Source organism: Microcaecilia unicolor, chromosome 1, assembly GCF_901765095.1.
Source record: "Microcaecilia unicolor chromosome 1, aMicUni1.1, whole genome shotgun sequence".
NCBI classification, from domain to species: domain Eukaryota; kingdom Metazoa; phylum Chordata; class Amphibia; order Gymnophiona; family Siphonopidae; genus Microcaecilia; species Microcaecilia unicolor.
This window is the reverse complement of record NC_044031.1, coordinates 463,053,288-463,067,282: the sequence shown is the minus strand read 5'-3', so window position 1 is coordinate 463,067,282 and position 13,995 is coordinate 463,053,288. Positions and strand designations below refer to the sequence as shown.

General features: G+C 42.8%; 1 protein-coding gene across 1 annotated transcript in view; it reads left to right on the top strand.

The window, feature by feature from the left end:
* MTCL1 (microtubule crosslinking factor 1) overlaps positions 1-13,995 on the top strand; it is a 474,698-nt gene that overhangs the window by 381,167 nt on the left and 79,536 nt on the right. The window contains exon 20 of the mRNA XM_030187538.1: positions 13,599-13,787. Within this exon, the coding sequence (XP_030043398.1) occupies positions 13,599-13,787 (189 nt within the window). The remainder of the gene's footprint in view (positions 1-13,598; positions 13,788-13,995) is intronic.

Here is a 13,995-nt window from a genome sequence, read left to right as displayed (position 1 = left end):
TCCGTTGCCCCAGGTACAAAACTTAGATTGTGAGCTTACTAGGGATGGAGAAGATACTTGTACATAATAGGTAGACTACTATATCAAGAATCCAATAAACAAACATGTGGGTAGAGCATGGGAGGAGCATGGACAGCACTACCTCTTCCACAGATTGGCATCTGCTGTTGCACCAGGTCTATGGCTGGTGTAACTGCCTAGATTTTAAACTCATTGCATTGGGAATGACCAATGCAATGAGCCAGGATAAAAGCCCAAGGCTTTTATTAGATGTATACAGGAAAGCATGCTTGAAGACAACACATCAAATGGATACAAGAAACCATATATTTGGAGATGGACTCAACACGGTCCGTGTTGGCTTATATGCCTTCATCAGGAGGCCAAGTACTCAGCAAGCAAAAGATGCACAACAAAAATCACAAAGCACTGTGCACTTGGTTCGGAATCCCTCCAACTATATTCTCCAGTATATGGCTGCAACAAGAACAGCAAAAAGATTTTAAGTGCACCAGTGCTGGGTTACATAAGCATTCTGTAATGTAAGTGGGGTTCCTGGATGCTGTTATAGGATTGGCACTCACCACGTGGCATCAGGATGCCTGAAAGGAGCACCTACATATAGAATTGTTTGCATAATTCCAAAAGAGAAGGTTATCAAATTGGAACTGAAAATTAAAAGGTGAAATTGCACAAATAAGCAATGAAGAAGGCCAAGCGTATAAGCAGTTTTTGTCTCAATTTCAATCTTCAGTGGCCACAGTGACATTTAGCCCCTGAGAGTTTTCATTTTTATGTTCTAGTATTACTCTGTTTTCTGTAATACTAATATATTCACTGTTTTACATAATTATTGTGGAACAAATAGTATTAAAAGCACCTCGGTAGTAGAGAGAAAATTGTGTCTCATGGGGATGGCTGCTAAAATACCTATCTAAGGGGCCATAAGTACACAAAGGTTGCCATACAAAGATCCCAAAACAGTACAATACATTTTATTCTGCTTTTTCTAGAAATATGCAGTGGATTTTCCCAAATTCATTTTAATAATGGCTTATGCACTTTTCTTTTTGGAAGCTATCAACCCTTTTTTAAACCCCGCTAAGCTAACTGCTTTTACCACATTCTCTGGCAACGAATTCCAGTTTAATTACACGTTGCATGAATAAATATTTTCTCTGATTCATTTTAAATTTACTACTTTGGATGAGAGGGAGAGATGGATGATAAGAGGGTGACAAAACAGTAGAATGTTATGGTTTATAAAAATGTTGAGTCCTGTCTGGTAGGTGTCAAAATATTTCATCATTTTGACTTCAAAGGTCTTACATTCCTGGATTGTCTTAAAATTTCCTTTTAGTATTCTTACCATAAGATCATTGATTCAGTGTTCTGGTTTTGTGAAATGCTGTCCCACATAGGTGGCATCCTAGTTGGCATTGGAATGTTTAATAATATATCTACATGAATTAAGCCTCTTTAGCATCTGGCTTGTTTCTCCAATATAGCACCCTTCTTCTCACTTTTTGCATATACCAGATTTGAGAATGAGCATGTAAAGGATCCCTTTATGCTAAATGTGAGTGATCGTAGGATCCTGTGAGATGTGTTGACACAGTTTGCAGCTAGGCATATTGCAGGGACTTGTGCCATTCTCTTCTTTTTGAGCTTGTATTGGGAGTTTGCTTTTCACTAATTTCTGTTTCAGATTAGATGGCTGTCGAAAGGCCAGCACTGGGACTATCTCTTTCAGTAATTCATCCTCCTGGAGTAGTGGCTGTAGATCTTTTATGATTCTTCTTAATTTTTCTAGCTCTGGATTATATGTCACTACAAGAAGAGGGATTATCTCTGTGGCTTTCTTCTCTCTCTACTGCAGTAGGTTTTCTCTAGGTATTTTAAGGTAAGAAGCAATATTGTTGGAGATTATTTTGGGATTGTAGCCTTTTTGTTTGAAGGAATCAGTCAGGATTTTGAGGTGTTTATCTCTGTCTCTTGGGTCAGAGCAGATATGGTGGTGTGGTGTTGTGTGGTTTGGCTGTATATATTGGATTTTATTTGTATGTGAAGGGTGGAAGCTAGGGTTGTGGAGGTAACTGCATCTGTCTGTAGGTTTCCTGTATATAGATGTTTGTATATAGCCATTGTTGATGGAAACTGTGATGTCTAAAAAACTGACTTTTTCTGGGGAGTAGTCAATTTTCAATTTGATTGTAGGATGGTATGTATTGGAGGAACTGTAAAAAATTGTTTGAGAGTCTCTTCTCTCTCAGTCCAAATCATGAAAATGTCATCAATATTTTTCGTAAGTTCAAGATAACATTTCACAAGTAAATACTTGTCATAGCAAAACAGAGCAAGTAACGTTTAAACATAAAGAAAAAAAAAACATTTCTCTTCCTTAGACTACAATATGGAGGGGAGTAGATAATATAATATTAGGAGATCAAAACAAGGAACAATTAAAAGAGAGGCTATATGCTGGGACTGAGACTGGGCCTGGGTTGCTGTGAAGAGTTAACATATGCAATCTAGTTCCTGACTGATTGACCTATGTGGATGATGCTAGGGTGGGAGGGGAGGATTAAAAATTGAAAACTACCACTGTGTAATTGTGCTTAGTGGCCTTGCTATATGCTTGGCTTGTTTTCTTGGTTCTTTGGCTCTTTGTATTTTGTTAGTGGTTTATAATTAAAATTATGACCCCCCTTTTACTAAGGCGCGTTCTAAAATTGGGCGCATGCTTAAACGTTAGAGGCACCAATGCATTCCTATGGGCGTATCTAACGTTTAGCCTGCACCCAATTTTGGCGAGCGCTAGTGCACCTTAGTAAAAGACCCCCTATATAAATAAAAAGAGGCTATAACATGAATTCTCCCATCCCTTTTTCAAAAAACAACCTACTAATAAGAAATTACATGTCCAGTAACAATTTTCCTTAAATCCAATAAAGCTCTCAACTGCTCAGGAGCAAAGAAAACTTAACTTTTCCCCAAGTATTTTATAATACATTTGCAAGGGTAAGCTAACAGGAAGGAAGCTTCTAATGCTATTACTTCTTGTCTTACGGCCAAAGTACCTTTCTACGTTCCTGTGTTTGTTTGGTTACATCAGGATATATCCAAATCTTCCCACCATAAAACAAAGAATTTAAATCCCTGAAAGAGTCTCATCACTGTATTTTTTTTTATTTTTGTTACATTTGTACCCCGCGCTTTCCCACTCATGGCAGGCTCAATGCGGTGGGCAATGGAGGGTTAAGTGACTTGCCCAGAGTCACAAGGAGCTGCCTGTGCCGGGAATCCTATTCAAACATAAATGACACATATAACATGGCCTTTTCAGATTCCTCTGATAACAAAGTCTCCAAAATTGCTGAAATGTTTGAATTATTCACTTTTTGTTCTTAATTTACAGTTCCTTGACAGTCCCCTGCCTGTCTAAAAGTAGAAGAAGTATAATTCATTTAGAGGAGGAATAGCATCTGGTAAATATTCAAGAACTTCTACCAGGTGTCTATCAACTCCTTTTTCCTGCTGGCTATTCTTCTCCTCATGCACCCAAGCATCCTTCTAGCATTTGCTGTTGCCTTTTCTGCCTGTCTGGCCACCTTAATATCATCATGTATGATCACACACAAGTCCTGTTCTTCTTTTGTGCATAAAAGTTCTTCACTGGATAAACTATAGTTTTCCAGCCCAAATGCATGACTCTGCATTTTTAGCATTAAATCTTAGCTGCCAAATTCTAGACCATTAGGGTTATCTACCATATTGCAGATTGTGGTATCATCTACAAAGAGGCAAATCTTCCCAGACAGCTCTTCTGCAATACTGCTTAAAAAATATTAAAAAGAACCGGCCCAAGAACTGAACCTTGTGTGGCACACCACTGGTACATACCTTTCTTTTAAAGAGCGCCATTTATTACTATCCTTTGTTACCTTTAACTCAACCAGTTCCTAACCCAATTGATCACTTTAGGGCCTATACTGAGGGCAGAGGCATATCTGGACTTCGGCAGGAAGAGGAGCCAGAGTGAGGGGGCACATTTTAGCCCCCCCCCGCCATTGCCGGACCCCACCCTGCCGATGACCCTCTCCACCCCCCTCCCGCCGCCAACCCTCTCCCGCCGCCTACCTTTGCTGGCGGGGAACCCCAACCCCCACCAGCCGAGGTCCTCTCTTCCGTTGCAGCAAAGCTTCCTTCAGTTTAAAATTCTGAGTCTGACGTCCTGCACGTTGTACATTCAGGACGTCAGACTCAGAACAGGAAGCTTTGCTGCAACGGAAGAGAGGACCTTGGCTGGCGGGGGTTGTGTCCCCTGCCAGCAAAGGTAGGCGACGGCGGGTTGGCGGCGGGAGGAGGGGTAGAGAGGGTCATCAGCAGGGCCAAATCTAGGGGGGGCCCAGGCCCCCGTGGCCCCACGCAGATACGCCCTTGACTGAGGTCACTCGGTTTATTTATGTCATCTATTTGAAACCAGACAAAGGCTTTGTTAAAATCTCTAAGTACTCTACATCTAGTGCTCTCCCATGATCTGTATCTTTGATCACCCAGTCAAAGAAATTAATCAGATTTGTCTCACAAGAACTGTGTCTTGTGAAACCATGCTGCCTCAGGTCCTGCAATCCATTGGATTCCAGAAACCTCACTATTGTGTGTTAAGTATTTACATTAATTTACTTACCACAGAATGGATCAGTTTAAGGACAGAGTACAACCTCCCGCCAACAGATCAATTTGCCTACTTCCAACTTCGGCATTACATGCGGAACTTCCCTTGGACAGTCCTTTGTGAAGATGTACAGGACACGTTAAATGAGGCTTTCATATTCAGTTCTCAAAACCAGGTACCGCTGATATATCATCATAGATATTTGCAAAACACCACGGAAGTTGTGAATTATGCAGATCTGTCTGCTCAATGGACAGGAAACCTAAAGGTCCCCATCACAGCACAACAAACCTTATCAAGGGTATATCATTGCACGCCCAGCTCAAAATTCTGGGAGATGCAATACAAATTTGTTCTACGGATGTACATCTGTCTACATCAAGCAAAGCGTGCCACGTTTGCAGTATCAGCAGAGTGCCCGAAATGCCACTTGACTCCAGCTACACTGGGTCACATGTTTTGTAGCTGCCCTGCGATGCGGACATAATGTACGCAACGAAGGAACAGGGGCATCGACGTGTGCGGTTGGACCCAACACTTCTATTTGAGGAATATCATCTCGCGGCTCCTGTTGCTCCAGGTTTGGTGGCGTTTCTCATGCGAGCCGTCCTTGTGGCCAAAGGAATGATTTTTGCAATGCTGGAGAGAGACACCCCCTCCACAGTACACCTGTTGGTTTTCTCAGATGGTCTCACTGCTCTCAATGGAGAGAATGGCAGTCCAAGATGTCTGCCACAAATGGGGAAACACTGAAGCAGTCAGCCCATAGCCGGATTTTGAACTAATCTCCTTGTTTGATTATGTTGTTTCTCATCATATAGATCATCATACAGCCTCAGGGTGAGCGGAGGGTGGAGAGGTGTGGGGGAAGAAGAAATGTTTTGGGTTCAGCTCTTATTATATTGTTACCAAGGTGGTGGTTGTCACCAAATTTTTGCACCTATTGTAAGCATATGCGTTGATTCAATAAAAATGATTTACATAAAAAAAAATTACCACAGAGGTCAGACTTTAACAAGCCTGTAGTTCCGAACCTTCTTACTTCTGCTTATGTGGAAAAGGGCCACATCTTCCTTTTTCCAGTCCTCCCAGACTACTCCCAACTCTAAAGAAGCATTGAAAAGGTCAGGCAGTGGAATCACAAAGAACTTCCCTAAGTTCCTTCAATACCTTTAGATGTATTTCTTCTGGCCCTATTGCTTTATCCACTTTTAGTTTTGTTAGCACCTCACAAACACAGTTCTCTGAAAACAGTAATGTTTGTTAAGCAATTCCGTCTTATCCTCCCGCCTTATTTGCTTCTGCGAATTCCTCCCCCTTTCACCTTTGAGTCTCACAATCCCACTTTTGCTCTTCCTTCCATCAGTAACATATTGTGCCTTTCCACAAGAGTTACTCTACTGGGTCCATCTTACCCAATATCCTGTTTCAATCCAGGTCACAAGTACCTGATAGGATCCTAAAGAGTAGCAATTTTTCTCCAGTCAGAACTTTGCAGCCAGCTATGAAATGTGTAACTGTTTCTGTCTCTAGTACGAGTCATAATGGTATTGTACCAGAAAGGTGGTCAAGAAGTGTCCAAGAGCATTGCTCTTCAGTCATAGTTCTATCAGATTTCTCAAAGCATAATCCATCTGCTGTCTATGAGCCCAATAATTCAGCTGGCGGTGATCAGTGTTTTGGTGAATGACGCTGGTGATAAATCTGGAAATTCAATGCCAGGCCATGTCCAGGCACCAGCATTGAATTTCCAGGTTTACAGAACCAGCTAACCAATAGCCAGTTAAGTGCAATATTTGGCAGTTAACCAGCTATGGGTTACAGCATAAAGACAGGACTGACTTTTATGTGGGGCCTATTTATGCGTTTAATCATACCGGTTAAGTTCTGAATATTACACTTAACCTGCTAAGCGCCGACTCCGTCCTTGGAACGCCTCCAAAATAGCTAGTTTTCAGTTCAGCGTTAACTGGCTAACTGCTGATAAAAATTAGCAGTTAGCTCCGAACAGGTGATTTAACCAGCCAGGAGCTGATTCTAGCCAGTTAAATTGCTTTGAATATCGACCCCTATGTTACTCGCAGGCTTCTGTCCTACTCTCATAAGATGGTGAAAGATGCATTAAAGGGTGGTTGTGGTTCTCTTTAAAAGACACCCCCTGTCCTTTTTAGGTAGAGGAAGTCCCCACAGAGATCTTTCACAAGTTTCTTTATTTTTAAACTTGCTCCACAGGACCTTTAGTGGTGATGTTTACCTCATACCAATGGTCCATGTAGTGGAAGGAACAGTCACTTCTGGCCAAATTTCTGTGACAATGATTTCTGGTAAGCTGCCCCACAGTATAACAGGGTGTTTTCTTAGCTTCATGACATTTCTGCCCACGAGATGGATGCAGTATAAACTGTCCCAAAAAATTAAAGATGAAAACAGTTCTATGAAGAAAATATTGCAGTTTAAGTTTGCATTGTGAAAGAACCTCCAAGGATTCATCTGTTTTCTTTTGTGAGAGCCCCACTTTTGGTCCCAACTGCACTTTTCAGTTCGTCACTGGAACTTCCAATGCAGCTGTCCCATCTCAGTGATCTTTGGTGCCTGGGTAGTAGTTCGTGCATTTGTCACCCCTACTCCTCCTTTCTCATAACAATGCTTAAAGTAATAGAACATCATAATTATACAAAGACTAGTGGCATAGCAAAGGTGTGTACTTCCTGAAGGCTAATATTTATATTTTGTCCCTGCCCTTTCCTGCAGCTACCCATTTCCATCAGATAGTAGGAGAGCTCATCTGGTAGCACAGCAGGCTCAGTTCTTCTCTAATTGAATGTTGCCAAAAGTTGCCTCTTCTGCTGACTAGGGCTGTGTTAGGGCCAATGGTACATGAGACAGTGGACGAGACATGCCGGAGAAAACCTGGGCTAGCTGGGAAGTCAGTGGATAACCCTGAGAGGCTAGGGGATTGGGGGGGGGGGGGTGGAAAGAGCCCTTGGAGGCAGGCCTGGAAGACCAGGGCATGGGGTGGTTTTGAAAAGAGTCCTTAGGTACAGGCCTGGCGAATCAGAACCTGGGGGTGGATCTGAAAAGAGCTATTGGGGGCAGGCCTGGTGAACCAGAACCTGGGGTGGAAACTACTACTACTTATCATTCCTATAGCGCTACTAGACGTACTCAGCGCTGTACACTTGAACATGAAGAGACAGTCCCTGCTCGACAGAGCTTACAATCTAATTAGGACAGACAAACAGGACAAATAAGAGATAAGGAAATTACTAAGGAGGGGATGACAAAATAAGAGTACTGAACAATTGGCTAATTAGCTTGTTGTTCAATTAAATTGCACATGCACCTAAATTGGTGCAAGCAGTCTTAAATGTCATTTATAGAATTTTGTGGTATATGTATTCTTGCTACAGTTGTAAAACAAACAAGCAACAATAAATACATCCTCTCCCATGTCTGTATGAAATGGCAAATTGGATAGATTTTGCCATATTATAAAGGCCAGATTCTATAAATGACACCCAGAACGTTGCGAGGAGGCTGACACAGTAACACCAGGATTGGAACGCTGGGACAGGCATGTTGAGACAGGCTGAGGCAGGAACACTGAGACCAACAGAGGCAGAAGGAGTGTCTGCATTAGTTGCAGTGACCGCTGTAGTTTCTAGTAGTTTGTTCACAAGTTGTTATATTTTCTTCGTGTCTTTGTAGTCAGGCCCTATTTTAGTTTTATAGTATGACCTTTTCGTTTGTCTTATTGCATATGTATTTTCTTTGTATCTGTTTCCATGCATCAAGTGTGTGTTCATCTTTTATTTTTTTTTCCATGCTTGTTCAAGTTTCCTGGATTGAGTTTTTGTTTTTTTCAGATCATCATTAAACCATGATATAGAGTTATGCCTGCGTGTGATGTTCTTGTTTGTAAGGGCGCTATTTCGTCTAGTATGCTTCTGCTTCTTTTTTTCCATTCTGTGAGGTAGTGTATGGAGTCCGTTTGTGCTGACCATTCGTTATTGTATATCTGCAGCCAGAATGTTTCTGGGTCTATTTGGCCTCTGGTGCTATATGTTATGTGTTCTTGTGTGTGGTAAGAGCCCTTCTTCCGCCGTTTTAGTGATAAATTTAGTTTATAGTGATCAGCCCAAGGTATTTCCATCCATTTCGTATCTGTTATTATTAGGTTCTGGTCTGTTGACAATTTGTGTGAGATTATATCCAGTGTATGTCCTTTGACATGGGTTGGTTGCATTTGTGGCCATGTGAGATCCCATGAATGGAGGAATTCCTTACATTCACGTGCATTAGTGGAGGTTGGGTCTTCTAGGTGAAGCCAGACTGTTATGTCGTTTGTCTATCCCCTCACCTCTTGATCCCCCCAACACCCTTTTTCTCTTCTCCTACCCAGCTTTTGTCCAGCTTTCTCCCTTTTCCCATGCTTTCCCTCATTCTCTGCTTCTTGCCCTCATCTCTCTCTCTCTCTCTTGAAATTTGGACTTTTAGCCTTCTTTCCAAGGAATGCAGAAAGTGATTTATAACATTTGTAATTTTCAGTAACAAAAATTGCCTTTCCTGAAGAGCTTAATTTTTGTGGGTACGATGCACTTATTCCCTCTTTCTCACTTGTTGTCCCTACATCCTGTCTCACTCTACCTCCCTATCCCTCCAACCCCCTGTTCTCTTTCTCCCTTAAGGCTTCCTCCCCTGCTTGAAAAGGCAAATTTTGATTTGTTAATCTGCCTTTCCAAGGAAGGTTCAAGGCTGCTTATAACATTTACAATTCAGATACCTCTCCCTATCCCCAGCTCCATACCCCCTCTCACAACTTCTCCCAAACCCTTTTCCCTTCCCATCCACCCTGCGCCCCTCTGATTCCTCAGCTGCCCGGTTCACTTTCTTCGCCCTGCTTCGCTTGGATGCTCTTTCCTCTTCTAGACCATTATCTGTGTCCTCCAGTTGTGTGATACCCTGGGTCCAGCTTGCTTCCTCTGTGGATTGTGACCATTTCTTGCTTGCAGCAATGTGGCCAAACTCAAGTGACAGCACAGATTTGGCTGCAGCTCTCTGTCCCTGCATCATTGATGTTTAGCGGGTGCCAGTCTTCAAATGCACCTTTGTTTCTACAGCTCTACTTTTGTGCCTCCTGCTGGTGTGGGGTTGCCAGCTGGCTGAAGTATGCATGCTGTCTCCTGCTACAAGAGGCTAGGTGTCTCCCCCTACCTCTTTGTGTGCCTTGACGCACTTCAGCTGCTGATTTCATCAGTAAAATAGTGATAGCTGATGGGTGCCATATCCATAGGCAGAGGTTGGGGAGGGGACACCCTATCTTATTGTGCAGTGGGAAGGAGCATGCACGATTTGATCCTCCAACACCCCTGCACAGGCAGGAGGCAGAGTAGCATAGTCAATTGGTTCATGCTAAATTTAGCACGTGGCATGCCCCTCGCAGGTTGGCACCTAGGGGCCATAGTCCCCTTCCCCTTTATTACACCATTGTCCTGTTTCTTATTTAGATATCTGGTAGCCTAGTAGACAATGGCAGAAAAAAAGTCAGTCTGGCTCATCCAGTCTGCCCAATAATCCAACCCCCACAGCTAAGGATACCTCCCATCTGCATGATATCTTCTTATCCAAGGTGGTCTGTTTCCGAGACTGCCGAAGCATTCTCTGGAATGAACTACATTGTCTCTCTTCCATGCTTATGGGGGGAAAAATTGCAGCTCATAGCTCTCCTGCTTCCTGGATGACAGTTCAAGCATTGAGATTTGTTCACTTTCTTTCACTGACACTGGGGAGCACAGACAGTAAATGATCCTGGTTCCCATCAGTGCCTGATTTTTCCACTTCCCATTAACTAATAATGCAAAAGAGCACTTTAGAAACAGAACGATCTTGAAAACCACATCCCACTTCTAGTGCAGTGAGTGCCTTGAGGCCCCTTGTATTGCTGCAGTTGCTGAAATCATGATCATAAATGCTGCAAACCTAGAATAAATTACAAAGAAACATTTGAGACTTAGGCTAGGAAAGTCCATTGAGCTGTGACTGTAACATCCTCGTGCAAGTGCCCATTAACTTGTGCAATATGGCATTCAGCAATTTTGCCCGTATTTTGATACATCAAGTCACAAATGCTGAATTAGAGCACCATTTTCAGACTATTCTGATCAAAGTATAGGCTTTTTTGTAGCTCTAAAATGTAAATATTTTATAAAGACATTGGTTTTCAGTATTTTACTAGGGATGGTTTTCCTGATTTTTATAATAGCTTCTTTTTCTGATGATTTTTATTTTGGATGCTGTAGCTGCAGTCTGCCATGGTTTTTAGTGTTGCCAGATTCAGCAGAATGAATCATTTTTGGCAGTTGCACAGGCTCAGCTTTGGGATGCTGGTGATGGTTACCTTGGATTTCATTGTATGTAAAAATGCCAACACTGGTGAATATCTCTGTAATTAGCAGCTGCTATTCTATGGATCGGGGTGGGGGGACCCACCGAGGGCTATCACAAAGCAATTATTAAAAATATTACATCTGTGGAAGCCTGTTTATTAACTAATACAGTGGTTCCCAAACCTGGTCCTGGAGCCACTCCTGCCAGTCAGGCTTTCAGGATATCCACATTGAATATTCATGAGAGAGATTTGCATGCAGTAGAGGCTGTGCATGCAAACCTCTCTCATGAGTATTCATTGTGGATAACCTGAACACATGACTGACTGGGGTGCCTCCAGGACCAGGATTGGGAACCAGTGGCCTGATACATTTATCAAAACACCTGTGTGGATTAGCTGCATGTAGTGTTCTGAGATCTTAAAAGCAGCATTTTATCTTGGGTTTTAAATAAAATAAGCAAGAAATTACCCACAAGGATTTGATCAGAAATTCGATAAAATGGCTGCAGAAAATCAAGTATTTAACTTGTCATTGGGTAATTTGTGTATCAAAATCCTCCAGTGTGTGCTTTGGGAGCTTTGTCCAGAGTTGGCGAAATCTCAGGAATAAAAAGCACCATCAAAAATTTTGCTTTGAACAGTTCAGTCTTGTTGGAGGCGATTTTATAACTGGGTGCCACAAATTAAGGTGCCTAGATGTAGTACGCTGAGTGCAAATTCTGTAACAGCATCTAGGTGCCGAGATTGTGTTATAGAATAATAGTGTAAGTCAGCATCTATGTTGGTCCCTCCCATGCCTCCACCGATGCTGCTCCTTGCGTTAATGTGCTAAGCAAGTCGAGCATGACATTTATAGAATACCGATGAGCACTGTTCTCTCTGAGCCGAGCAGGAGTCCTGCCAGTGTGGGGTGATGTTCAATGTTGTGTTTCAATCGCTACTGACAGGCAGGTTCCCTGGAATCCTGCAGAGCTTGCCTGTCCCTCACAATTGATAATGTGATTGTGAAACAGCACCCCCTACTGGCAGCAATGCTTTTGGAGGACTCCCTCTCAGCTTAGAGGGAACAGTGTTGCTGAGCGTGCACCTAGCACTTACCCACATAAGTATGCACTTACTTATGTAAGCCCTAGTATTCTATAATTTAAGCACACCAGTGGCCCTTAAATTGAGGGGCCAACTTAAAGAATGATAGGGATTGAGTTGTATTGAGGGGCATTTTCGAAAGGTATGTCCAAGTTCCGATTTGGACGTCCTTGCAAAATGGTGAAATCCAGGGACAGGGAAACCCATATTTTCGAAACAAGATGGACATCCATCTTTCGTTTTGAAAATGCCGTCAGGGACGTCCAAATCCTTAAATTTGGATGTCCCTAGACATGGACGTTTCTGACTTTCAGCATTTTTCGAAACCAAAGACGTCTATGTAAAAAATGTCCAAATCCAAGCCATTTGGTCGTGGGAGCAGCCAGCATTTGTAGTGCCCTGGTCCCCCTGACATGCCAGGACACCAGCCAGGCACCCTAGGGGGCACTGCAGTGGACTTCATAAAATGCTCCCAGGAACATAGCTCTCTTACCTTGTGTGCTGAGTCTCCCTCCCCAAATCCCACTCCCCACAACTGTACACCACTACCATAGCCCTTACGGGTGAAGAGGGGCACCTATATATGGGTACAGTGGGTTTGTGGTGGGTTTTGGAGAGCTCGCTGTTTCCTCCACAAATGTAACAGGTGGGGGGGTATGGGCCTGGGTCCGCCTGTCTGAAGTGCACTGCAGTACCCACTAAAACTGCTCCAGGGACCTGCATACTGCTGTCATAGACCTGAGTATGACATCTGAGGCTGGCACGACATATTTTTAAAGATGTTTTTTGACGGTGGGAGGGGTTTAGTGACCACTGGGGGAGTAACAGGAGGTCATCCCCGATTCTCTCTGGTGGTCATCTGGTCATTTCGGGCACCTTTTTGTGCCTTATTCGTAATAAAAACACATCCGGGTGAAAACATCCAAGTGTTTGTTAGGGATGTCCTTGTTTTTTTCGATTATGGGTCAAAGACGTCCAAGTGTTAAGCATGCCCAAGTCCCGCCTTCGCTACACCTCTGTCACGCCCCCTTGAACTTTGGACGTCCTTGCGACAGACTTCTGTTAGAGACGTCCAAAATCGGGTTTTGATTATACCGATTTGGACGTCCCTGGGAGAAGGACGTTCATCTTCCGATTTATGTCGAAAGATGGGCGTCCTTCTCTTTCGAAAATGAGCGCGATTGCCTACCAGATAAGTATTCTTGCTAAATATCCCAAAAATCTTTACATTGGTGCCTCAGAGTCAATATCATTTTTTACACTTATTACTTGGTACAATCTAATCAATCACCTTGTTTGATTTCTGTTGCTACTTCATTAATTCCATAGAGCACACATTACCAAATTTCTAAAGAGGAGAAAATGCCTTGAGAGATTTTCCATTTGATTAGCAATAGACAGTCATAGCATTGGTTTGCTCAGTTTGATAAATTATTCCTCTTGTAGGCTGAACAATTGCATGCCCTGCCAGAAATTGGAGTTCATCCTGAACTGAAAGAGGATCCTGACCTGGAAGAAATGGAGGATGAGGAGCTCATGTTTGGGCTGCCAGACTTCTCTCAACATTCCACAGTGCACGACACTGGGCAGGGACCACAGCTACAGACGGCAGAGCTACTGAAGCACCAGAAGCAGGTAGAGTACTGAGGAGTCATCACTGCCTAAACATATAGTTTGCTACTATAGTTAACTCACCTCATCCTGAAAAGCCGGAGTAGTGAAATCTGTATCATTTAATACATTGCAAATTGGTAGTCAGTAAAAATTTCCTTTGCTTATCTCCTTGATTGTGATGCCTGAAGTAAAATGAATCATAGTTTTTCTGCTGGATGACTTCAGATTA